We start from the raw sequence: 26819 nt of genomic DNA, 5'->3' as shown, positions 1-26819 counted from the left end.
CCGACCGACTATACACTGCTTGCAGAATTAATTTTGAATCTTTACCAAGTGAATTAATATGTTGCGTTACCTCGAAAATAAACCTGTTGCTCTCATTGATAGCCAGTGTACACTTTAGAATGCTGTCTGTCTGTACCTGCCATTATAAACGACTTTGAACATCGCTGAACAAACAGCATAGAAAACAGACATTATTTTCACAAAATTTAGGAATATTCCATACCAGCAATATGAACAGATAAACACCAGTTGTACTGTGTGATCAATATGTTAGCTAAAATAAAGGTTATCACCCCCTTTTGGTGTGAAGCAGACAAGTTCAATTCTAAAATGAACTCCACACCAAAAATAAACTCTAATCGGTTTCTTTGTCTGCCGGAATATCATTACGACAATCAAATAGATTAAAATTGAAGTATTAAATTACAGCTCGGAACCTACACCAACACTTTAGCTGCTACACGTGTATTTTGCAAATGTGTTTGTTATAATCGTTGATTGATTAATTAGCATGCAATGGATTCATTATAGAACACTGGATATTATGACAATGAATTGACATCATAAAATTGTGTCAGACGATGCACTTTTGTGCAACATTGTAACACAATTTTTACTGACAAAGGCGATTAATACTTACGTGCAATTAATAACAATTTTATTACAGAACAGTTTCGTATATGTTGCACAAACAATCAAATTAATTTAATTTAAAAAAAAATATTTAATTTATTACACGAGAGTCTGGATATAAATAAACTCAAAAAAAGCGGTTGTGCAATTGCTCCTGTATTATATTCAGTTCACCAGTGAATAAACTGACTTACAACGATAAACTGGTCACATTCAATATTGAGCATGGAAGTTTTATTTGAGAAAATTAAGTGTCGTGCACACACACATCCATACACGGAAAGATAACACACTGCTAAGCGATTTGATTGGGTACCATTCATGTTAGTTGATGTTTAGATGGGTTTGCTCCTAAATATAGTCGTATGCTGTCAACGAAAGAGCCTGAACTTATGCTACATAACACAAACGATTTGAATTTTTGAATTTTTTTATTTCTTTTTGCAATCATAAAAATGTTAACGTAAGTTTGTGGAGATGAACTAAAGTGAGGACGAATACGCGCTCCTGTTGTTAATAGCACTCTTATATATACATCGCTCTTCTAGAAACCTTGACTAGAGTCCCGATTGAGTGCGAAAAAGAAATCACCAACAGGCAAAGTACCAAGGAATTAGTGCTAGTCAGTCAGTCACTAGTCAGATTGTGGAAAATGATGGTTGCGATGTCGAATAAAAAATGAACTGAATGTCAAAGCTTCCTTATTTTGAGAGTGGCACGACTCAATGCTGCGTTACATAGATCTTGGCACGTTCCATTTTGAATTTGTAGCGCACTTACGGCGTGAATTCCAATCGAGCTCATGGATTTTGCTTCTTTTTGTTGTAAGAGTTAATGGTGTTGCAGGTCTCTGAATATTATTTATGTGATGGCATTGAAGGTAGCGGTAGACGGGAATCTGTCGAATAGATAGAGGCAAATGGAGCAGTAATTGACAATTGAGTTGTGTTAAACTTACATACGAAAGTCTTGTATCCAACACTAATTTTCCCATCGAGCGATGTTTGTAGGGGAGTTGAAAATTTTTACCAAGAATGGGTTGAGGTAGTGATTGACCGCATACATGAAAACCATTTTCTTGTAGGGACACCATTAGAGAAAACGTGAATTTGACGTTGAACAATATTAACTCTGTCGCTCTTGTAAAACTACATACAAGTTAAGAAACATTTGAACCGATGCCGGTTTTCTGTTAATCTGTTTTTAGTTTGACTCTATTTTGCAAATAAGATCCTTGGATGATTCCAATTTACTAAGAGTCTTTGGAGCACGTAAATATAACTAGATATGATATTCAGTATGAATACTGTTGTGTTGTCTACTGTGAGCATTGGGAAGTTTGTCATATAAATCTTTTAGTTCGTTCTACGACTACATTCTTCTTGTTTTGTATACAGGGTGTTCTGCTGCTCAGTCCATTGATTTAAAATAGTTCGAAAATATGAGCTGTGATATTGCTTTTTTATCGCACTCGATGTTAGGTTGTCCAATACGAGGTGTAGCCGAGCTGTTTTACATTTTTTTCCGCCTAGAACGCTTTTATCCCTATAATGTAAAAGGTTTCATCTGGATAAATCTACCCTCGCAGGCAAAACAGCGTATGCACCTCTGTCAAAAATGTTTATTTTAACTATTCGGATTTTGTGCCACGCCTTCGGCTCTGTACATAACTTCCAAATCGCCGAAATAAGCATGTTTGACAGAGGTTCATAATCTACTATTAAAAGTGTAATGCTGAAGACAAACGAGGCATCGAAAACGTATTTCGATCAAAATTCTCTTTGTTCTTTGACACTTAACGAAACTATAACAAAGAGAATTTTGATCGAAATACGTTTTCGATGTCTCGTTTGTCTTCAGCATAAACTCCAACAAGGGAAAGAACAAAGAGAGAGATATATAGAGAAAGAGATATAGATAGAGAGAGATACCTTTGTGAAGGTCGTTGGAAAAGTTCACGTATGTTTGTTGCTCGATGATGAGTTCAACGGATTCACTTTTGTAAAATCCTACCGCAACGTTTTGCAAAACATCCTACAGTCTAGTTCTGAACATATTTGTGATTTTTTAGTTTTTTGAAAGTCATCGATGTTCTAGTGAATTAAGTGTTTCCAGGTTAGGATATTTTGGCGCTAAATTTGATTTTATTTATCATAAACTGGGAATCACTTAACTGACCGGAAATATCGATGACTTTTAAAATTCTGATAAATCTAAAATTGCGTCTAAAATATCGTATATTACGTCCTAGTTTGTCAGTTTGTTGTTTTGACAAGTGTTAGCTTTCCGGAACGAGGCGAAGACGAGTGGAGAAATCACACAAGCCAAAGCAATAACTTAACAGCAATTACATACGATATTGTACATGCTTGTGTACGGTAAGTGCATTTTCACTGTCACAAACAGGAAAGTTTTATCTGAATTGGGTCACCCTTTTGTATTTCGTGAAGAAGAAAAAATATAAAAAAAAATATCGAAAAATATCACGAAACTTTTTTCTATGCAAATGGGGCCAAACGAAAGAAGCAAACTTTTTTATGTATTGAAATTAATGTGGAGCATGAGTAAGAAAATGCTAATGGAGAAGGGGTAAATTTTTACGATGTCGGTGAGTGACATCACCTCTAAAATGGAAAATGAAAAACTATTTTCCGATGATGAAATCTCAATAGAAAATGTACATACAATGGTGTTTTGCTATAATTTCGGATACCCTTCACCATACACGAGCATATTTTTTAATTTGATGATATTGGCACACGAGTGTCAAAAAAACCCTCTTGGTTAATGTTGACACGCGCGTGCGACTAAAATCTCTTGGGTGCTACTGTCACACACCTGTGAATAGTCTCTCGTATGTACTATTGGTACACGCGTGCGAACAGTCACTTGTGGGTACCATTGACACACGACGGGTGCGAATAGTTCCTCTCGGAGAAATTTTTGATAATTTCCAAGTTTCAAGTCAACTTACAATTTTAAGTAAAAATCTCTCTATTATGAGTCATGATTTAGTATTCATGTTTAGAAATGATGAGTAATTTTAAAAAGAATCTTCAACATGATAAGCAATAGCTGTGCACGTATCTCTTGTGTACCGTAGATTTTAGGCGATTTCGCGAGTTGTATCTCGAAACGAAGTAAGGTCTAAATTACGAGAAAAATTCTGAAATTTATGCTCAAGGCTCAAAATTAAATGACTCTTTGATTATGGTACTTGAACACACCTTATGTGAAGTCAATTCCGACACATATCATACCAAATTCAATAGTTATTTGTTAACCTAGGATAGACAATAGGAAATTACACCTCTTCCTACCGCACTTCAAGCAAGAGTGCTTCGAGTGACAGCTGCCAAATAGAGTACTATTTTGTATTAAAAACGTTTCCAGATCTATTACAGTGCCAAAATTTGTTTGATACACTGTCTCGTTTCAGTACTCTATTTTACCAAATTGACATGTAAACGTTAATATCTCCGCTGTTTTTACACAATAAGAGCCAGATTTTGCTAGGTTTGTATCTTTTAATACGATTTGATTTATCGATTGGCATACTCATTTGTGCAAAAACTTCATAAAAGATGCAAGCCTAGCAAAATCTGGCTCTTATTCTGTAAAACCGGCGGGGATATCAACGTTGAAATGTGAATTCCCATACAAAAATTCAAAATATCAGTTTCGACCGCTTTTTTATGCAGTGCCACCATACCACTAAACGCCTGGATTAAAATGTGAATTGGTAACTGTGGATTGTAATACCACACATCTTTCTGCCGATGGACCGTACGATATTTTTCAGCCATGTTTCAACCATGTTTCAGCCATTTTTCAACCATTTTCTTTACTTTCAATTAATTCTATTTACAATTACAATTATTTATTTCACTTACTTGTAATTTGCTGGTAGACAATAATTGAAGCTGTTAACAATCAACAAGAGTGCGTACAGTAATGTCTGGTGAAAGTGTAACTGTTTTGACAGCTGTCAAAATTCCTTGCTTAAACTCAACGAAGAATTACTGTACTGGTAATGGCATTTCCAAACATCGTAACGCCCCTTCCTCAATCATATACAAACGTTGACAACGTATTTGCAATATTTCTGAATTGTTGACAGCTACTTTACACTAGTTTTTTCGTTGTGTGAGTGTCCTTTATCTAGCCTTCCTTCGCTTCAACCATAATCGTAACCATAATATTGTAAGTGCACAAGGATTTTCTAAAAAAAAACCTTAAGGCCAGGTTAAGGCGTCTTACATCGCATGTAAACATTCACGATAATAAACACCTTAACCTGGCCTTAATGATTTTCTTTTGATTTTAATTGGTTTTCTCTGATTTTATTTGATTTTAAAGGATTTTGCCATTCATAAATTTACTTGAGTAAAAAATTGATGAAGACGATCTAAGTAAAATGATTATGGATTACTACTAAAAGGTACATAAAAGTGAAGACGCGAGCGGAGTTTGCGATTTGTTTTCAATTCAATACTACAGGTGGCTGAAAAGTTTTCACAATTAATATTAACTTTTCAACTTATTTCCGCATTTGAACTCATTTCCAGAATTTTTTTAATGACATCCAGGGACGCCGACTTGTGTTTAAGAGTAGTGGTGCTCATACAACAAGCGAATCTGGGAGTAGTGGTGCTCTTTCAAGTAAAACTGGAAAGATGTAGTGGTGCTCATCATTCGAGTAGTGGTGCCCGAGCCTCGCTTGTCCTTAGAATTCGGCGCCCCTGATGACATCTCGTTTTAAACACAGTTTCAGTTTTCAACTCTTTTCAACTTTTACACCAATCAAACTTCTTTCTCGCTTGGTTTTATTGTCTCGTTCATTCTTACGCTTATTTTGCCCCTATGATCATTCCCGCGTCTAGATTCAGCCAGTTTCCCGGTAAATCAGATACATCAGAAATGTTCACTCAAAAACAGAATGTAAGTCAAAACGCCGTATCTTATTTGTGTCTTTGTTTTTAAGGAGCTTTGTGTTTGTATTCCACCGAAATACTCCACTTTTTCAATGCAAAACAAAAGAAGCTAAAAGCTTTAGAAAGTTCTCCGAAGCACACAAACAATGCGAATCACTTGTCAAACATAAACAATAGATCTCTTCCAAGTGCAGGTGCAAAGTGCAGTTTACTCGAGCTTACTGTCAAACGTCATCCACAGAGCCATAACCTCAACGCTTTTCCATACACAACAGTGTTTAGTTTTGTTGTCTGTGGATGACGATAGACGTTTCGATGTTTCACTTGGAAGAGACCTATAGGATGATAGTAAAATGTAGTGGAACGATAATGTCACTGAACTGCAACTTGACCTTTAAGCGGCACCTATGACTAGTAGTATTTTTGCTAGAGCTTTTTATGAATTTTTTTTGAAATTGTCAAATTTGAGAATTCATCTTCTACGAAAATGTAAAATGCGTGTCTGTATCTGCGAGACCTCCCCAAAGTTTACAGCCTTGACTTTGTCAGTGCGCACTGGGCCGGGTCCAATTTGGCAATTGGCTACACGTCGACACAACAAAATGAAAACGTTGCAGTAATTTTGACATAAATTTATTTAACATAATTTAAATACTTTTAACAATTCGTTATACACAACTCGGATAGAATGTCACAAATAATAATTATTCATAATTTATAAATAGAAATACATTTTGTTTTAGCCTAACACTTTTAGATTTAGTAATTAATTTTCCCTTCTTTATATAAAAATGCGTAAGTGAAAAAGTAGTAGCATTTAACTAATGTTACAGTTAATAACGCACTTTGTTGGAATTTATCTTGCATGGTGTGGTGTATATTGTATACATGCACGTTTTCCGCACCTATTACCAAACAAAATCATCAGTTGTTAACCTTTTAGAAACGGCTAGATTATCGCAAAAAACTTTAAATCTCTTACTTCATTTGTTATTTACATAACAATGGATGAAAAGTTGAAAAATCAAGCTTTAGCGTGAACTTTGTTGATCCGATACGAGGCCGAGACGAGTGTTTAAAATATGACAAGTACAGTTTTCGATGCATGTAGCATGTAAAATCTATTACTTCAATATTTTCATAGAACACTAATTTTTAGAAAACACTAACCACCAGTACACGGAAACTAGCCGTAAGATTAACCGTTTTCTGACGTAATTAACAAATCATTGAACCTGATCGACAGCTGAAATTAGTTTCCACTTAAAGCAAAATCCCAATACGTTCTCTATTGCTGAGCGATATAGCGTGGACTCTAAATTTCTTATTAGAATCAAAGAGCAAAATATTTGGAATACTTTGAATATTGTGACTCATTGTGATATATCTACTTAACACATTCGTTTGCCACAGTTAGTTTTCTTTGACGGTTACTTCCACTCACTGCTTGATAGGCAGCGCTGATGGTCATTTTATAAGGCGCCACTTTTAATGATAATCTCTCCACACAAATGTTGCTGTATGTAACGGTTGTTATACATTTGAACATTTTAAACTCGGCAATCTAATCAGTGATCCACTAGACTCACTAACCCCACACACAACGACGTATGTGAAAATATTCACCACAACAACACCAACTGCCCAATTTTTCTGTCATTGGATCTCCAACTTTCAGTCATAAAAGCAGGTGTTCTGTCAATTTCGCGTCGGTAAATGCAATGAAAGTATAAACCAGGTATGGTCTATTCATACAAACCGGAGGACATAGCGATTTCATATAAACAAACTCACCTCTCATGAGAAGTGAGTTTCTTTATATGAAATCGGTATGTTCTCCGCTCCATACAACGTTTGACATTCGACTATACCTTGTGTTGACGTTCATTGGGTAAATGGTGCTATCTTTGTAGTAATTTGCAATACAGCAATTCAGCACCAACAAGAATTTGATGTAAACTCTATCGATGTGCTGTAAACTTTGTGTTGTAGCGCAAATTCAGTGTGTCGGTAAGGCTTTATGGTTGAAAAATTGTTAGATCTCACGTATCAATTCAGCACTGGAAATCTCGCATACGTCGTTGCGCTAAGGCACGTTATGTATTTGTCTTGTCAGCGTACTATCTGATTCGAAAGCTGACTGCTGAAAGCTTTTACACAAACACGTATGTGAGGTTTCCAATGCTGTATTACCGCACGCGAGATTTTAAAATTTTGTATTCATCGACAACACAACGCTACATCGATAGTATTTACATCACGTTCTTGTTGTGCTGTATTGGAAAGTCGTAGGCAAAAATTGGAAAAATTCACATTTGCAGATGCGAACATTTGGCATTTGGTGTTGCTAAGGCGAATACTTTGGCATAACATTTGAACCTTCGTTGAACATTTAACGGGGAATTGTTCTGACGCGTTGGATAAGGCATCGTAAAAATCATCATCAAAAGTGGTGTGTTACCCAAACTATCTAAACACACAAGTAATGCAAATCCACAAAAGCTCACAGTACCCAAGTTCGAGGTGAAGTTTTGGTGAATTTACTGCATATCGATACACATACGCACAATATCGGTATATGGCGACATAGGAAACTTGGGTTCCGCAAAGTTTGTGATCTGCTGAGCTTTTGCATAACTTCAGTGTTTATATACTTTGGTGTTACCAGAGGGGATCTCTACACTACCTAAAGCATAACATTCAAAGATTAGCCTGCCAGGTAAAAAACCGTTCTTGCAAACGGAAGTCAATAGTAGAATTTCAGTGGTGTGCCAACTTTGGTATGTATTTATTACCGTAGCTGTGACAGCCAGAATACTGTCGAATAGAAAACCAATTTTTGCCTAACATTACTTAGCAACAAAACTCCATAATTTAACAATCTTAAAAGTGGTGACGCTGAGGATGATGTAAAAGTGTGTTTGTGACGCGGTCTACGGCGATTAATGCTCTAATTTATTGGCTTTCAATCAGGCCATCAAACCGATTCATGAAAACAAGTTCGGTTTCCTCTTCAACGAACTAAACTTTTTTTCCACGTCAACCACAATTTTATCGTTTCTCATTACCTCAAATGGTGTGATTTTGCGTGCACTAACATTGTCTTCTTTCGACACGTCCAGTTCATTGTCGGACGGAAAATCTTCAAAGCTCATGTTACTGAAACCATTTTGATACGGGTGATCAGCGGCGTCTTTTTTGCTCGGTTTATACGACACTTTCTTGTAGTTTAACGGATTCACTTTAGATGCTATCATTGTGGGAAGACGAACGGAAGACGTTGACAGTGACGAAGAGTCTTTGGTTTTCTCCTTTGTGTGTTTTGATTTGTTTGTTGTCGCCAAAACCTCTTCCTCTTCGTCGTACTGACTGTAGATAGTCGGATTGCTAACAAATTCGTTGTCAGCTATCGGTAGAATGTGATCAGACGGTGGATTAGAAAAGTTGATGAATTTGCGAGAGGAATTCGACGCCAAATCGAGATGATTCTTATCGATTACAATCGATTGATTGACAGTAACCAAAGACTGTAGTGTGTGCATGGGAGGAAGTGCTCGTTGAGGTGGCTCATTGTTTACGTTGACTACAGTAAGATTGGTTTTAGTGTCTTCCATTGATCGAATTTGTTCAAATTGTGCTGATTTTTCGCTAATGACTTGTGGGAACGGAACCGAACCAAATATGTCAACTGGTGGAAACGAACCAGATGGTGGATTGGACATAACTGTGACTTTTCCAAAACTAGAAATACTCTCGATGCTTGTATTGGCCGGCGTTCTAACCGTATCACTGGAATGGACAACTGGAGGTGCATGACATGCAGTAACAGAACTAACAGATGAAGACGGAATGAAAGCTTTTTTCGGCGTTGATGTCCATATTTCTGAAGATTTCGATTGGTCTACCATTTGCATGAACACTGGATTCGTTGAATCGTGAACCGAATTCTTTGAGGGTTTGGTCTTTTTCGCCTTTGGTAAAGGCAGTTTGAACGGTGCCATTGCGAATACATCCAGTTCTTCCGGAGATTCGTCCTCTTTGGCGTCCTCGCCATTATCACTGGAGTTGTATTCTAATTCCAGTTCATCGTCCAATAACAGCGGCCGATCCCCATATTGGTGCAAAAAATCGTCTGACATTGGCGACAACTGATTTTCATCAATGATACTGTTGGTGGAGTCCTTCTTCCTCATTCGAACCCTAACCACAACCCTGCTCGCAATATCTTCGTTTGTCGTTACACTTTCGCATTCGGCATGATATGCACTGGAGCCACACGTTTTGACACTTTCACTGACGCCATCGTCGAACTTTTTGCGATCCATTTTCGTCAGGAAGCTGTCAGCTTTTCTCGGATCCTCATCGAAGCAATCGTCTTCCGTACGCAGATCGGATGCCGAGCCGATGGAATCATTATCGGAACTTCGGTTCGATTCTTTCGGTTGAGTGCTCCCGACTGGTTGAACTTTAGCTTGATTCGTTGCCGCCATTTTCGAGGATCTAACTTTGGCGAGCTTCCTGACAATCGGAACTTTAACTTGATTCTTACTCTTGCAAACAGCTTGGAACTTTTCGTGGATGTTACTCGCCACAATTTGTTTGAAATTATTTTTTTTGATGGTCGACGAATCGTACAATCGAAATTCCGAATCACTGTCGTCAGAGGTGACGTCATTCGATCCGAATTTTTCGTATTTCGTACGATCTTCCAACGAAATTTTACCAAATGTCTGCAGTGTTGACGACGAATCACTGCATGGCTGATCGGGGAAGCTTTTTCGGTGCGACGATGAGATCAGCGTGGTTTTATCCTCTGAGCAACTGCCCGTGTTTTCCATGGTTGGTGATAGGCGCCAGTAAGATGAGTCACTCGGTAGACGACCTGAAATGATAATTTACTTTTATGCATTAGAAACTACACCTTTGGATGCGCAGGTCGAGTAAATTAAATGGTTAGTTGAAAAGAGGTCAAGAAAAGTCAAGAAAAGAAAACCTTCGTAATTAGTGGTTAGTCTTTTGGCATTTTAGGACAATTTCAGACAATTGAAAAATACACATCTCATTGGACGAGGCACTTAAAGTCATTCATCGTCAAAAAAACTTTCTAAGAAACACTTTTGTCAAATTTTTAGTCAAGAGTTTACAGTATATCGTTGTGCTTATAAAATCTCAAAACATCTGTGAAGATCACATAGAGAAATTTTACCCAAAAATGATTTTACTTCACGGCTGAGAGGCTTATCCTCGCCTTTTTTGGGTAAAATAAACTGTCAACTATGACAAAATGAATGGAAATGATTGTACTTCCTTTTCTCCGATCTCGACGTCGACTCGGCTCGACAAACTTCTCACAAGAAAAAACATTTCCATTCATTTGACTCATTATTGATACGTAATGTACGACATTTCTCATGCGCTAAATCCAAAATTTAGTACTTCAATGCATTGAATTAAAAACTAATGTAAAAGTATGCTCCATAGTATGGTTAAGAGCTATCGATGCTTCGCTGAAAAGCTCACAATTTGCAGACTACATTCGCACGGTTTTCAATGGTATTTTTGATGACATCTTTTCACAAAAATACTTGGAAATACAGACTGCAAATAGCTAAAAAAATAAATTTTTTGACAGTTTGACGAGCTTCGAGAAAAGTCAGCAGTTCATGAAAATTGTTTACGTTTTCCGCAACTGGTCAAAGTGACTCAAACTCAATCTATTTTTCATTGAAAGCTAACATATTTGTGTGTAAAATAGTTATTATTTGTTTACAGAGGAGAGAAAATATGAAATTCCAATAGGAGCGAAGCGAGTGCCGCAATTTCGCCCGAGTTGTAATTTTCCATTTCTCCCGGAGGTGAACTGGTAAGCACAAAGATTTCCATGTGTGCATGGTGTGATAACCTCTATTTATCTACACGAAACATAAAACTTCAAGTCATCATACCATCTTTGACATAAACAAAGTGACAGTTTAAGTGAGAAAAGTTTTGTTTTAGTCATTTAAATCGTCCATAAAACGCAATTTCGACATGGTTTCTTGAGGGGAGAAATAAGGTTAATCACATCGCACATATGAAAAGGACTTTTGGGAAAAGTTATCATCAAAAATACAATGAAAACGCACAGATGTACGCTATTTATTCAGCGAAGCATCGGTGGCTCTTAAGGTATGTTCGCAAAATAAAATTGCTTGATCAAGTCAGGAGAACAGATCATTCGACACAGTTGTCTCACAATTTTCTTGTTGTTTCAATTAATCCCATTTGTGGAGAAAGACAAAAACAATACTTAAAGCATTCGACAAATAAAACAAAACAAATTCAAAAAAATGAAAATCGTGTAACAAATTTTGCTCTTTACTTACGAAACGCTAAACGAAACTTAGCATGTGCTTTTTCTATTATCGAACCTTTTCGTTTTTGCTGTAAACTTAAACTTAAACCCACAACCAACACTCCGAATATCGGTAATTTTTACGACTGACATTTTACAATTGACTGAATCTAACACATTTTTCTTATTTCGGAGCCAAAAACGAGCTTTTTCAACCCTTTAACATGAAAATGTCTTTGCGAATTGGTTTTGTTCGGTTGATTTTAGGCACTTTCGCACAACTGACGAAATTGTCTAAAATCAATCGTACAAAACAGATGCGCAAACTTTTATTGATGCGTAACTATAGTGTTAAGAATGTATACAAATCCGGGGCGAGACTGAAGCCAATATTCACACAAAAAACACAAATTTACTACCAAGGCTCCTTTCAGGTTTGTTTAATGCTACGAACTATACGAGAACAAATTTATTTATGCAGCTAGGGAGGAAGATCGGAGTTGTCGTGTGTTACGCTAGCCTACATTTACATCAAAACTTAAATTTTCATTTTTTCCTCGTTAGTAATGTAGCCGAAGGAACGATAAAAATGTCATATTTGACGCTTGAAACGATCGCTTTTCATCTACCTTGAACATAAGGTTCGATTTTGCAAGTCTTTAAATATTTTACAGATTTCAGAGACTTCTGTCTGAGCTAACCATTCACATTCATTTTGTTTTTAAATAAAAGTGATCGATTAATATAGTAAGTAAGAAAGTATTGTCTTCATATTGAGCTTTTGCACAATTTGTACAAACGCCGTATTCTTGTCAATGTTTATCGAAGTTCAAAAATTAGTTCGATGTAAAATTTATCGACTGTTATTGATCAGCTTTCACTAGCGCTGATGGGAATAGACTGTTATGATCAGAGCGAGAAAACCGAAGACTAGTTATTATAACGTACCTTGGGGTACTTGTCAAAGTATTAGCTTCGCTTTCAACGTGGTACGTTGAGAGCGAGAGGACAGATGACCAGTTTATTTTAACTTGCCTTGAGGTACTTGTCAAAATATCTTCTTCTCTTTTATCATAACATTCTATTGACCATCGGATAAATTTCACTATGAGTGCGTTTGATGCTCACATGTCAAATTTATTTACTTTGATGAGAATACAGCTAATGTTTATAATAGCGTGGTCATCAAAAGATTGTGCGCGTGCGCCTAAGAGTTGTTTGCTCGTTATGAAACCCTGCAAATGTTTTTTGAACGCATTCTCTTAACCACGATTGTTTACATTTGGTTTCAAATCTACTCTCAAAATCGATCATTTACCTCGAGACTCGAGTTAATTTAACAAAAAGTACAAAAACAAAATTATTTTCCTCGTTAGAACGCTGGCAATGTATAATTCCATAAAAAAAAGCATATACTGTCTTCATCGCCTAAACACCATAAAAAGATATGATAGCAAAGACAGATTAATTCCAGACGTCATTTTTATCATAATTTTATTATTATTATTGTTGTTGTTGTTCTTTTATACATATACATATTAACAGAATTATTTGTTGCTTTCAATTATTAAATGTCATTTATCTTATTTGTAATTAAATTTAATTTTGAATTCATCAATGCAACGTTCAAGTAAATTTCTTTCAAATTTAACAACAAATAGTATGGGGTAACAACGTCAAATAGTTACAACTTAAGTTGTATGAAACTATTGACATTACAAGGTTATTTCAGCTGTCAAAACGTCATCCATAGAGACATAACCAAAGAATTATTGTTGACAAAATGTTCACAAAAGAGCTGAGGTTATGGCTTGTCAAAAAATGTTTTTACAGTATGATGGAACCAATATTCTGAAAGAACAATTTAAGACAACTCTGAGTTGATCACGAAGGCGGTGACACACAAATTGCGTCAGCGGGTACGAAGGCAACTAAACAAAAATTAAATTTTGAATTTTCCTAAAAAACATTTTCTTTAAGTTGATCTCACTCACAATCTGCATTGAATCCACCTATCAATTTCGGTGTCACCCGCGTTCGTGGCTGTCTTAACCTGTTCATTCAGAATCTTGGATTGAACGGACCCATAGGTTTGTTCTAATTAACTGTGAGCCCGAACTTTGACAACACAAACGACAACGTTTTCATCCACAGAGGTGAACGTAACCTAAACGTCAAGGGCTCGTTCAGGAACTAATAACTCGTTACCCAAAGTGAAGATTTTGACATATTTTATATGAAAGAAGTGTCAAAATTCTCACCAGTGAAACTTAACGACGAGTTCCTGAACGAGCTCCAACGAATTTCTTTGTAAATTTTTCGTTGAAATTTTGATCAATCTGAAAGTTGAGGTTAAGTTGCCTTATGTGGATGAAATTTGACATTGAAACAAACCTATTCATAAACTGACAAGTACGCTTTTTGAGCAATTTGCTCCTCTAACTGTCTTATCGACACTGGTGAATTTGGTTTTATCAAAAAATTGTTACCTCATGTAATGAATTACTTTCGCAGCATCCAACGTAATCTAAAATTATCGCACGTTTCATGCAATTTAAGTTGTGATAACTATTTGACGTTGTTAGCCCACACTATAACACACCTTACGTTTTCAACAGCTCACTTTGGTTGCGCAAAAATAATTATCTGATAACAACTTTTAGATTTCAACAGAAGTATGAGTAAAATTGACTGTTTCTTTAAGCTTATTTTGTAATATAATATCGTACAAGCAAGTAAATATTCCTTTTTTGGGGGTAATTTATGATGCGGTAACAATCAGATTATCATTGATTTCATCGTGCTTTCATCGATGGACCTTTTCATTTCATTTCATTTGTCTATCTATTATTAACAATTTTTATTATACAAATTATGTAAACATTTCCAGTTTAAATTTACAAAATTATTAGTTTTTTATGGAAAATATGGTGCAGTGTAGTAGCCAAACGAATTGGTTTTAGGCCGAGAATTGGGCTAATAGGAAAGATCAAGAATTGTGAAGAATTTTTGTCTAAATTAATGTTTTCAAATTTGAGGCCATTACGATGTTTACTCGAGGGAACTAAAACTAAAGGATTTGTACGCAGAAAATTAGGAGTTGCATTCCGACAAAAATATTTGCAAAGGATTTGTAAATCCGAAGTTTTCACCCCAGAGCTAAAATTATTGTTGAACGCTACTATTATCAATGGAGGCTTCTAACTTAACTTCAAGGACTGATTCATTCATTAAGTTGTCAAACATGGAATAGACTTCTGTAATGTAAGTTGGCGATACTTAGGGTTCACTCAAGTTCCATATTCTACAAGACCATAATAAAGTTGTCTAAAAGACTGGACTGGTAGAACCCTTACGAGGGTCATGTCATGTGGGGCCGTTTCGACGCCCTAATTTTCCCTTATACAATTTTGGAAAATATGTTAGATTGCATGTGATTAGTGTAAGTAAAAGTGCGTATGGATGCCTAAATACTAGATGCTTGTGTAAAGTGTTAAAACCCAGTCATATTATTAAAAATATTGTTTTTATAATTTAATTTAGTTTGTTAGACTGCTTACAATCGGACTTGGAGTTTTAACTTTCAAAGATCATTGAAGGGAATTTAGGAGCAAGACAAAAGAAGTGGACCAGAAGACAGAGCCCGCTTTGAAAAAATTGTCAAATGAAGGTGGATCTGTCCCTTTCATTCGATTTGCCAACGCGACAAAACACAAAACAGAATTCGGATGGTTAAACCAAACAGATTCATAAACAGCATTATTGTTCAGTAGCAAGATTTTCAATACCTTGTATGCAGAGAAATGATAAGCGGTGCCTCGTAGCAGGAAGTGAGGCGTCATTCATTATTTCCTTATTTGTATAGAGAGTAACAGCGAGAGTCGGAGTAAATCACACTTGCCTTGCAGGATTTGTTTTTGATTTTTCAATATTAATTTTGACGTTTAAATTATATTTCCTTCTCTCTCATCATACAAGTATCATAACTGGGTCAACATCAGAAACAATGAGCTAGAAAGTTGTCTGAAATATCCGAAATTTGTAACCTATAAGAAACGACAAGCATATATCATTCGATCTGCTACTTCTATCGGCTACAAACAGCTTAAGTCAAGTTTTGAGCGGCTGACAAAATACAGTGCATTGCGGGACAAAATAAATTTTCTCAAAAAAATCTACGTATTTTAGAGACAAACCGTAGGACAACGTTGTTTTGCTTGAGTATGGTTTCCACTCAAAAAAGAGTATCTACTCCGTCAAGTAAGCAAAACAAATCAATTTTGTCTCTCACATGGAATGCCTTTTTGGTAAGAGGAACTCAAGCCTTACTGCTGATTTAAATAGCAATGCAAACTGAACGAAAAATTTCCTTTGTCTTCAGCTCTTTTCTGATTGTGATAAGATTTGCTGATACATTTTCTATAGTGAAATGAATCAATCAAAGAAAATTGGTAGCAAATTTGACATTTTATGACAATGCGAAAAGAGCCGAAGACAAAAGAAACTTTTCTTTAGCTTGCTATCTGAATCAGCAGTTAGAATAGATCATCTTCAAGTTACGGCACTTTCAGACGTATAACCTCGGTTGTTTCGTTCAATCATTTGAGCGATTTTTTTTAAAACCTGGATGACATTTCAAACGGTCTTGAAGATGATCTATAACGTTCTGTGTCGAAAGCCGTACCTAATTGGTCCATAAACGGAAGAAAAGAAAACTAGCCAGGCAGCTGATGTTAAATTTGAGTATCTAAATGCAGAAAGGACACGTATCCAATTAGCGAATTATAAGAAAAAACAAATTCAAATTACTATTACTACTAGTAGATAGATTATGTTTGGGATTATCAATCGACAGACCTACTTGTGCCGAATCTCGCATTTTTCTTATAATTCGCTAATTGGACACGTGTCCTTTCTGCATTTAGATATTCATTTATCAATTGTGATGGGAATGTAGCTAATCATGTTGCTTTTGGTTCAACATCCGCGTTGAGGTAACGAGATTAAAGTATTCTTTGTTGAGGTTTTTGAAAAGCGGAATTACAGGTAAAGTTGTTATTGTTAGTGGTGTTATGTAACAGAAATATAATTCGTGTCTATCAATAGCAAAACCCAATTGTAATTTGCTTACAGTGTTAGTTTCATTACATGACCATACAAATTCCCAGTGTGAGTAGATACCAAACAAATACGATTTTAACTAATTGGCAAAAAGAAAGTTCACTATTCATGCTTTACCTCCACTTTTTTTGGTCGTTGCTCTTTCTCGTAATACTTCGGGCATACTGAATGGTGCCGAACCGAATGGATCTTCTGCAGTGACATTTCCATCGGGTAATGCTTCCATTGCCGATGCTCCCGTTTCCGTCACACCTGCATCAACGCAAACAAATTTATTTTTTCTCACCAAAACGAAACAAAACGAAAAATTTCTCTCACTCGTTTGACTTCCTCGCTGTCTAATCGCATCGAATTCAGCATCAAATATGTGATCTTCGGTCATTTGACTGAACGGAGTTGGATCTTCGAACGGATTCCATTTACCTTTACCGGGTGCTCGGTGAACCAGCGCCGGATCGTCTAACATCTTAGCTATTTCTGAATTAGACGTCGACGACGAAAACTGTATCGGCCTATTGGCCACATGCTGTTGATTCGATACACATTGCTCGGACGTAAATTGTACGTTGGCCGATGGTGAGGCAGATGGTATCGTTCGATTACGCTGGGATATTTCGTATGGTGCTAGAAATTGAGTTGTTTCGGTCGTGTAGCTTCTAAAACAATAAACGGATTTTTTTGGCTGTGAATTCAAACGAAAAGAGGAAAACGGAAGAGTGTTTGGCGTACTTGCTGAATGCTGACGTGTCACTCATATTGCGGCGATGGCCGATTTTTGGTGTTTCTAGCAGTAATTGCGCTGGAGGCTTGGTAGGCGACACAATATTTCCACTCTCCTGATTGATTGTTTCCAACGGTTCATTTCGTATTTCTTTGGCCGTAGCTGCCACCTCCCTGAACGGATCGGGAAATTGGGACTCAAACAGCTTATCCGAATGATCACCGTCAAACGATTGGGTCGTTGCATTCACAATGGATAAGTTTGCTAGTTTTGGTGTCAGCTGATTGGGTGGAACAGTGGTTCCAGTGGTTGGGGTTGCCGGAAAGTTGGCTTGAAATTGTGCAGTGAATTGATCACAAACTGGTTGCGACGGTGTGTCCACTTGGGAAGCTGGAGGCACCGGAGACGATAGATTATTCCGCGGAGATGGACTGGGCGGCGCGACTAGGGGTAACTGTGACGGCTGAGCAGAACCTTTGGGACGTTGCACAGTTGGACGTTGTCTTGGCGCAACACTTGTCCCAGCCTCCGGTGTCGGAAGTTGCATTTTGGATGACGTTTTGACATTGAGCGACGATCGTTTCAGATCAGACTCGAACGGTGGAATTGGCAGGTCGACCAGCGACGGTGATTTCACCTTCTGAATCATTGGAATAGAAAGAAAATTTGTCAGTTCATGTACACTCGTAGCATAATTGCACCGTGCTTACATGTAAATTTGCCACCGGATTGTCTTTGCCCAGCAATTTAAATGCAATTTCACACACTTGAAAGATGTTTGGTCGGTTGTCGTAGTCCGGTTCCAGCATGTACCGTATTAATTGATGCAATTCTTTCGAATACTTTGAATTGTCGGGTATCGAAAACGTTCCACTTTGAATAGCCAAAATGCTCTCCCCAAACGGCAAACTAAAAAACATTAATTTATACAGAAGGCACCCCAACGCCCAGACATCCGCTTTCGTTGTAATATTTTTGCCAGCATACAAGTCCACCATTTCCGGTGCTCGATATGACAAGGTCGTATACTTCTGGATCTCTTCTTCAACGTTGGCTATCCCGTGAGTGTTCGTATTCAATATCCTAGCCGTTGCCGAGCCAAAGTCACACAACACAAAGTTGCCGTCATCGTTTTGCAGGATGTTTTCGGTCTTAATGTCTCGATGAATTATTGGCGTTTGACAGTAGTGTAACCGAGAAACAGCTTCTGCAGTATCACAAAATATTTGTAGGACTTCCGGTTCGGTGAAACCAACGGATAGCCGAGCATTCATCATACTCAGTATATTGTTTTTGCAATACGGCATGACCAGCAATACCTCGTACACACCATTTTCCGTTGGCGTTATGCTTGAGTCTATGTAACCGATTATGTTTTTGTGACCTGTCAAATTACTCTGTGCCGCCAAGGAAACGAAAAAAGAGTTTAATTAGTCAGCAACAGAGAAGAAATCGAATTAATTGAACTTACAGCAATTTGAATTTCCCGTTTGGCTACATTCAAGTCTTGCTCATTATTTACATACAACCGTTTCAAAGCATAACGAATATTGTCTTTATTTCCTTTAACAAGGAATACCATAGCAAAACCACCTAAAATCAAAGAGAAGCGTTGCATGAGATGTTGAAGTTCAAATGGATTAGGATTTAGGATTAGGCGAAAAGTAAAGTAAAAAAATGTTTTAGTTTGTTCACCAAATACACAATCTATCAACGCATTTCAAGCATGAGTGGTACTCTAAATAGTTTTGGCACCGTAAAAAAATCTGGCATCATATTTGGCAGCTGTCACTCGAAGCACTTTTGCTTGAAATCCTTGAAATGCATTGAATTTACGCATTGCCACGTTAAATAAAAACAAATTTCCATTGAAGTTAACATTTTCATTGAACAACAGCGAAAGTAACATTTACATCGAAGGACTGTGGAGGTAATATTTTCACTGAACGACATTGAAGTTAACATTTACATTGAACGAGATTTAAGTTTACATTTACGTCGAAGGACAGTGACAGTTAACATTTTCATTGAACAACAGTAAAGGTAACATTTACATCGTACGACAGTGTAGTCAACATTTCGATTGAATGACATGACAAAGGAGTTAACATTTTCAGTGAACTACAGCGAGGTTAACATTTTCATTGAACGACAGTGAAGTTAACATTTTCAGTGAACGACTGTGAAGTTATCGTTCCCACTGTACGACAGTTAGGTTAACATTTTCATTGAACGACAGTGAAGGCAACATTTTCATTGAACGACGTAGGTATGTTCCAAGTAACTGAAAACATGAATTTTCACTGGCCGAACGAACACGATTTTATCCGCAGAACTCGTTTTTCATATAAATATTGATGAGGTTATGTCTCTATGGATGAAATTTGACAGTAATTTGACAATTCGTATGGCCTTGGAACAGGCCTATTAAAGTTTACATTTGCAAGGACAGTGACAGTTAACATTTTCATTGAACAACAGCGAAGGTAACATTTACATCGAAGGACTGTGGAGGTAATATTTTCACTGAACGTTATGACAGTGAAGTTAACATTTTCGTTTAACAACAGTGTAGGCAACATTTCCATTGAACAAGTGAAGTTAACATTTTCAGTGAACGACTGTGAAGTTATGCTCAAAACAAACGAGGCATTGAAAACATGTTTTGGTCCTAGTTTTCATTGACAGATGCAGCAGTCGCGATTTTGAATAGAAAAAGTTCTAACTTCATTTGACAGTTTCGAAAATTTCGTCATGAAAAATAGGACCAAAACACGTTTTCAATGCCTCGTTTGTTTTGAGCATTATCGTTTCCACTGTACGACAGTTAGGTTAACATTTTCATGGAACGACATAGGTATGTTCCAAGTAACTGAAAATACGAATTTCATCCGCAGAAATCGTTTTTCATAAAAATATTGATGAGGTTATGTCTACATGGATGAAATTTGACAGTTCGTATGGCCTTGGAACAGACCTATTAAAGTTTACATTTACATCGAAGGACAGTGACAGTTAACATTGAAGGTCAGTGGAGTTAACATTTTTAGTGAACGACAGTGGAGGTTATTATCATTTCCACAGATCACTAAACGACATTGAAGTTAACATTTCTATTGAACGACTGGTAGGTTATCATTTCCACTGTACGACAGATAGGTTCACATTTTCATCGAACGTCAGTGAATTCAAGATGCATTAACATCCTATGACAATGAAATTACCATTTGCATTGAAACACAGGGAAGTTAACACAACACTCAGATAAGATTGGAAAATGTTTCAATCCGGTAAACTTTGTTCCGCAAAGACTCTACCCATCAATTTGGATTCATCAGTTTGTGTAATGAACGGGTTTTCTTACACAACGACTTATTGGTGCCTGTTTAAGTGTTTACAAAACGATGATGTAGTGTGGGACAGGACAGTTGCAATATATTCGGATTGAGAGATAACAGAATGTTAAAATGAAGGACACAATTTACCGACATTGATTATGGTGCAGTGTGACAAGGTGGAAGAGATGTCGATAAATATTTATAAGACATTCTGCTGCGTGAACCAATGAACCGTTTCTAATGTCATAACATCTTAAAATTCCATAAAAAAAAATTAATGAGACGTGTTTGATTGCCAACACAACCCATTCATTATTCGCAGTTGCATATATTAGTCCTATAAAAATCAATATTACAAATCGTACATTATAACTAATGTGTGAAAGTTATTAACATTCGACAAAAAAAAACACAGAAATTTCGTTTGCCAAAACAAAATCAAAACATTATCGATATTGGATTACTAAATACGCCTATAATTTTCAATAATATCAATTTATCAATTTGTTAAGTCAAGCATTGTAGGTTGAATCACAGCCAGTAAAAAATCGAACTCCCGTCCTTGAACTAAAGATTTTTCAATGGATTTTCCAGTAGACTGAATAGTCGAGAAATGGTCAAGGTTAAGACATTTTGATGGAATAGTTATCCAATAATTAAGTGGAAAGATTAAACAATTGATTAATGCAATAATTGACCACATATCTGAGGAAATTGCGTCACTGGATGGACAATGGTGAAATCAGATTCCCATTCAATGACGATAGAAATTTTGCATTTTAGATTTTCTGCGGAATGGATCAGTCGAATAGGATTTTTCGATTGTTACGAGTCGCATTTGTATTATGGATATTATCACGTCTCACAGCACCATGTCATACATATACATTTGATTAGGATGTTATCTGTTAGTTACACACTATAAATATTTAACAACAACGTTCGTATTTACCTTCAGCAAGAATATCAATTACATTGTACGAAGTTTTTCCAACTTTGAACACTTTTCCTACATAACTGGTCGACTCTTTGTTCACTGGTGATTCAATTTTTTCATTTTTTTCAAACTTTGAAAATATTTTTTTCATTTTCTACCAATCTTTTAGAGCATAAATCAGGCTAAAATTTTAAATTTTTTAAATTCTTTTTCCACGAAAAAAAGAAAAACAACAAACGCATAAAAATTCTAAACTTTTTTCGGGTCAAGTTGACTAGGGTATATGTGTAAGGAAATCTAATAAATATTACGACGATTATCTTTGCAAATTGATTTTTTTAGCACATTGAAATAAAAAGTTCGATAATAGTTGGTGTTTGCATGTAAAACAAAACAATTCGTTCGAATTGGCAATGAATTGTAATCTATATTTCAATTTGGAAACTCTATCACCAAATTTTGACACGACATTTTATTTGCACTCATACTCTGACAAGCTGCATTATCGACTTTTGTTTATATGACGGGCTATTCTTGAAAAAAAAATTTGTCGATACGTGCGAGAGAGCACGGTTCTGAAAGATCAGGTTAAGACACTTCTGAGTTGATCACGATGGCGGTGAAACACAAATTTAGACAATGTAGACGGGTTTTGTTAAACACACTCATTACAGACATTGTAAATTTTCACATTGATAAAAAAAATTACATGATACTTGCGTCGAAAGCCGTACTTTTCATATTTCAAGCACTACTTTCGACGCCCTCAGCATGTAAAATCCATTACACAACTCGGGATAAAAATCAAAAGTCTCGTTTTCGTGTGTTTGTTGACCTCGGTCGGCTACACCTTTACTATACTTTTCATCTTTTTTTTAAGTTTTCTTTTCATACAATTTCTAGAGACTTCAGAGAGAGATTCCAGAGCGAGAAAACCGAAGACTAGTTATTATAACTTGCCTTGGGGTACTTTGTCAAAGTATTTGCTTCTCTTTCAACGTGGTACGTTGAGAGCGAGAGGACAGAAGACCAGTTTATTTTAACTTGCCTTGGGGTACTTGTCAAAGTATCATAACACTCTAGTGGGTGTGTTTAACAAAATATGTCTAAATTGTCAAAATTTGTGTTTCACCCGCCGTCGTAAGTGTCTCAACCAGTTTTTCAGAACCTTGAAATCGACCGGTTTACTTTGAACGCACTCAAAATTAATGTCGAATTATTACGTGCGTTTACAAACCCTCTATGTACCCCTTTGACCAATGTCTTATTTTTTAGGGGGATATGTCAAATGTCAATAGTTGCAATAGTCAAACGCACTGATTACTACATATGGAATCTCCGTCGGACAAAAGATAGAGGCATTCAGTACTTAATTATTTGCTCTCTATTTTCGGTTGAAATACCTTCATTCTTGAAAATATATTTATGAAATGTCATAGCAGTGAGGTTGGTTCACAAAAAAATAGATCGCTGACATTAGTACTTTTATGACAAAATGTACAGGAAATGTAATAGGCGTATTACATTTGAGCAGTTGTAAGAATGACAGATGAGGAATGGTTGAGGAAATTCAATGACTTTATACTTTATACCAGGTATGGCTGGGATTTTTATCTCTTAGGCAGATACACGACTCGGTGATACTTCAGGCCTTCAGAAGCATAACGGATTTTCTTAAATCAGTGACAAAATGAGAGATTTTTGTTGCATTTTTTAAAATCAACTTTGGATGCAAATGCTTGTTTAGGCACGTCATGTTGTAATCTACAAATAAAGTTCCTAAACGTTCTGCAGTTTTATGCGCGGATTAGTCGCATTCTTATAGGTTTGTTCCAAGATCATCCAAGTTTCATTGACATTTTGACATCTGAAAAATTTCGTCATAGCCTCAACTGAAAACTTGAACTGGACACATGTCTTTAAACAATTAATTCTGAATAATATTACAGTAGTGTCGTAAATATTACAATAAGGCCACTATAACATTGTAATATTATTCAAAATTATTTGTTTAAAGACAAGTTTTGTGTACAGTTCACGTTTTCAGTTGTCAAAAATGTCAATGTCATAACTGTCCAGAGAAATGATAAATTGGTACGCCTGTGGCGAGATAGAAGGAACATATGAATGACAGTTGGCTCCTGTGGTAGAGAATGTGAGAGAATTTGTATGCAATTCTCTCACATTCTCTCCTTCTCCACAAGCGTACCAACTTATTATTTCTCTGAAACTGTCACTTCATGACAGAAAGTTTCGATGTGGTTTGGTTCTAACCGAAAAATTTACAAAGTAATTGGTTGACGTTTAGGTTATAGTCATCTCTGTGGATGAAATCGTTGTCGTTCGTGTTGTAAAAGTTCGGGATAACAGATAATTGGAACAAACCTTTATGACTAAACAAACCTATGACAGACAATTCTCATTCACGTAAAACATTACCAAATGAACGATGTTCTGTTATAATGGTGCAAGCCACTTTTTGTCTCATTTTCAAATTTGACAGCTGTACGGAAAAACGAGACAGAAGATATGTGTTGCTTGAACCCTTATAACAGAACATCGTTCAATGTCCCCCGACTAAGTTGTTAAGGCAGATTATTTTATGAATGTCAAGAGCGTCAAGTAGTAAGAAACGGTTGTCGTTTTTGCGGTTCAAAAAATAATGTTTTGTCGGCTCACTGCTTGTCGGCTTTGCAAAAGCATCTGTCATCGTTGTGACAGAAAAAGGTACGCGAAACGCAAAGAAGAAAGGTGAAGAATTTTGTATACAAATTTACTCTGATTCTGTTCGAAAAATTTAATCAAAATGTTGATCAAAGTGAAGGTAATTTGAAATGAAGTATCACGGACACAACTTGTCATCTAAAAACCATATTTATTCAGACCTTAACTGGAAAAGAGATCGAAATTGATATTGAACCAACTGACAAGGTTGATCGAATCAAGGAACGTGTAGAAGAAAAAGAAGGCATTCCGCCGCAACAACAACGACTGATTTTTTCCGGAAAACAAATGTAAGTGAACAAATTTTCCAGCTATTGAAACGTGTGTCCTAATCGAACCATTGCAGGAATGATGATAAAACAGCAGCCGATTATAAGGTTCAAGGTGGTTCTGTATTGCATTTGGTGTTGGCGCTTCGTGGTGGAACCCGCAAGGTGTAAATAAAAAGTTGCCAACAAAATGTAAACGAATAAGGGATGTGATCACACTTGTATCTAAATAAAAGTTTCAACTTATTTCCTGATGTTTTAACAAGACTTGTTGAAGTTGTAACACCACCACCACCACCGCCGCTTCTATCATCAATTTATATACCATCATGAGTGACTAAACGTCTGCAACGGCTGCTTGATGGATCTAATTAAATTTTGAGACTCAAATTGTCATAAAAAAAGTCCAAGGTCAGGGTCACATTAGAAATGAATAGAGCAACGCACTTCAAGAAAAGTGATCATAGTCGACAGTTACTATTTTGTATGAAATGAAATGATTTTTTACAGTGTTGTACAGCTGTGTGACACACTGTCAAGTTTTCAGTACCATATTTAGAGTAACACTCATGCTTGAAGTGCGTTGGTATTTCATCTGATTGGCTCAAGCTCTAGTGTAAGGCAAAATGGCGTTTCTTTTTATTGGATTGGTTATTCTCTTTTGCATTTGCCTTACACAGTGTGTTAACGGATAACAGTTTAAAAAAAACACAAGTTCGGGTTGAGTCAATGCCGAAATGAGCGAATTTTCTTTTGTTAATTTTGACGTTGCCTCGAACCTCATTCGGAAGTAATGTTGGCTGCTAGGACTTTCGCGCCGCGTCATTCACAATAATTGACAAAATGACACATTTTGTATAAGGAAGATGTCACTTTGCGGGTTAATGTGAATGACACGGCGCGAAATTCCTCAACACCTTTTCGACCATAGCTCTAGAATCACTCATCAGATTCAGCCAAGCCACTTCGGCTTTTTTTATTTGAACTAAGTTTGCCAGGTTCACATGATGCCACTGTAACTCAATTTTACGTATGAAGAAGGGGACCGATTTTTCGTTAAAAAAGTTCTTTCTAGTTCGGTGTTAGGATCTGGCTAATCTTCGAACTTAGCATAGCACTCCTCCTAGCACGAACACTGAATGTACAAGTGTCAAATTTGGAGGCTTTAGTGACACGAGTTCTACAGCCTAGGATTATTTGTATTGTATGTTCTAACTCATGCAACGAAAACAAGATATCTAAACGTGACGATTCCATTCATTCGTTGATATCAGAAACTCTTCGTTAAGTTTCACTGGTGAGAATTTTGACACTTCTTTTATATAAAATATGTCAAAATCTTCACTTTGGGTAACGAGTTTTCAGTCCTGAACGAGCTCCAAGAACCAGAACCGGTTTTTCAACGATCATATTTTTGGTCCCTTATTTTGGGGAAACCAACATTCAAAAACTTCATTTATGTTGCGAGATTCTGACTAGCGTGACGAGCAGACTGATCCCTTATTTAAATTCTGTTCCGATGCGCTTGATTTGCAGTGTATTGTTTCAGTTTGACGAAAATTATTTTATTTTTTCGTTGGTATAAAATTAAGGTATAAAATCGTTGAACTAACTTAACAGGTTCACTTACAACTAAAGGTCTGCTTGAAATTTGAATTGTAATCTGGTGTTAGTTATTTACTCAAAAATGGAAATATTAGTGTGAATCTTTCAAAATGCTATTATATCTTAAACCAAAACATTTGCCTTGGGTCCTTTCGTTCTGCTTGATGATTGATGTTTGCAATTAAACGAGAAAATATCTTGAA

At 36.4% G+C, this 26819-nt stretch overlaps 2 protein-coding genes across 4 annotated transcripts in view; one reads left to right on the top strand and one right to left on the bottom strand.

Annotated features, from left to right (window-relative positions):
* LOC119083119 (homocysteine S-methyltransferase 3-like) overlaps positions 1-22507 on the bottom strand; it is a 31796-nt gene extending 9289 nt beyond the window's left edge. The window contains exons 1-7 of one of the 3 annotated variants that reach the window (XM_037192750.1): positions 22034-22507; positions 19215-19336; positions 18454-19140; positions 17752-18383; positions 17341-17678; positions 17140-17274; positions 7944-10449 (exon numbers count right to left, since the gene is read on the bottom strand). In XM_037192750.1, coding sequence (XP_037048645.1) covers positions 8555-10449; positions 17140-17274; positions 17341-17678; positions 17752-18383; positions 18454-19140; positions 19215-19336; positions 22034-22169 — 3945 coding nt within the window. In that variant the 5' untranslated portion in view covers positions 22170-22507 and the 3' untranslated portion in view covers positions 7944-8554. Of the gene's footprint in view, positions 1-640; positions 844-7943; positions 10450-17139; positions 17275-17340; positions 17679-17751; positions 18384-18453; positions 19141-19214; positions 19337-22033 lie in introns of those variants that run through there. The other 2 variants (XM_037192751.1, XM_037192752.1) reach the window with 2 other exon arrangements.
* A 2174-nt stretch (positions 22508-24681) lies between these two features.
* Positions 24682-25257, top strand: LOC119083121 (NEDD8). Its single transcript, XM_037192755.1, has 3 exons — positions 24682-24842; positions 24902-25032; positions 25089-25257. Exons 1-3 carry the CDS (start codon positions 24825-24827, stop codon positions 25180-25182), a joined length of 243 nt encoding a protein of 80 aa, XP_037048650.1. The 5' UTR covers positions 24682-24824; the 3' UTR covers positions 25183-25257.
* Positions 25258-26819: the final 1562 nt, after the last annotated feature.

The sequence above is a fragment of the Bradysia coprophila genome, unplaced genomic scaffold (assembly GCF_014529535.1).
Source record: "Bradysia coprophila strain Holo2 unplaced genomic scaffold, BU_Bcop_v1 contig_561, whole genome shotgun sequence".
NCBI classification, from domain to species: domain Eukaryota; kingdom Metazoa; phylum Arthropoda; class Insecta; order Diptera; family Sciaridae; genus Bradysia; species Bradysia coprophila.
The sequence above is the reverse complement of the archived record's forward strand: the minus strand, read 5'-3'. Positions and strand labels throughout refer to the sequence as shown.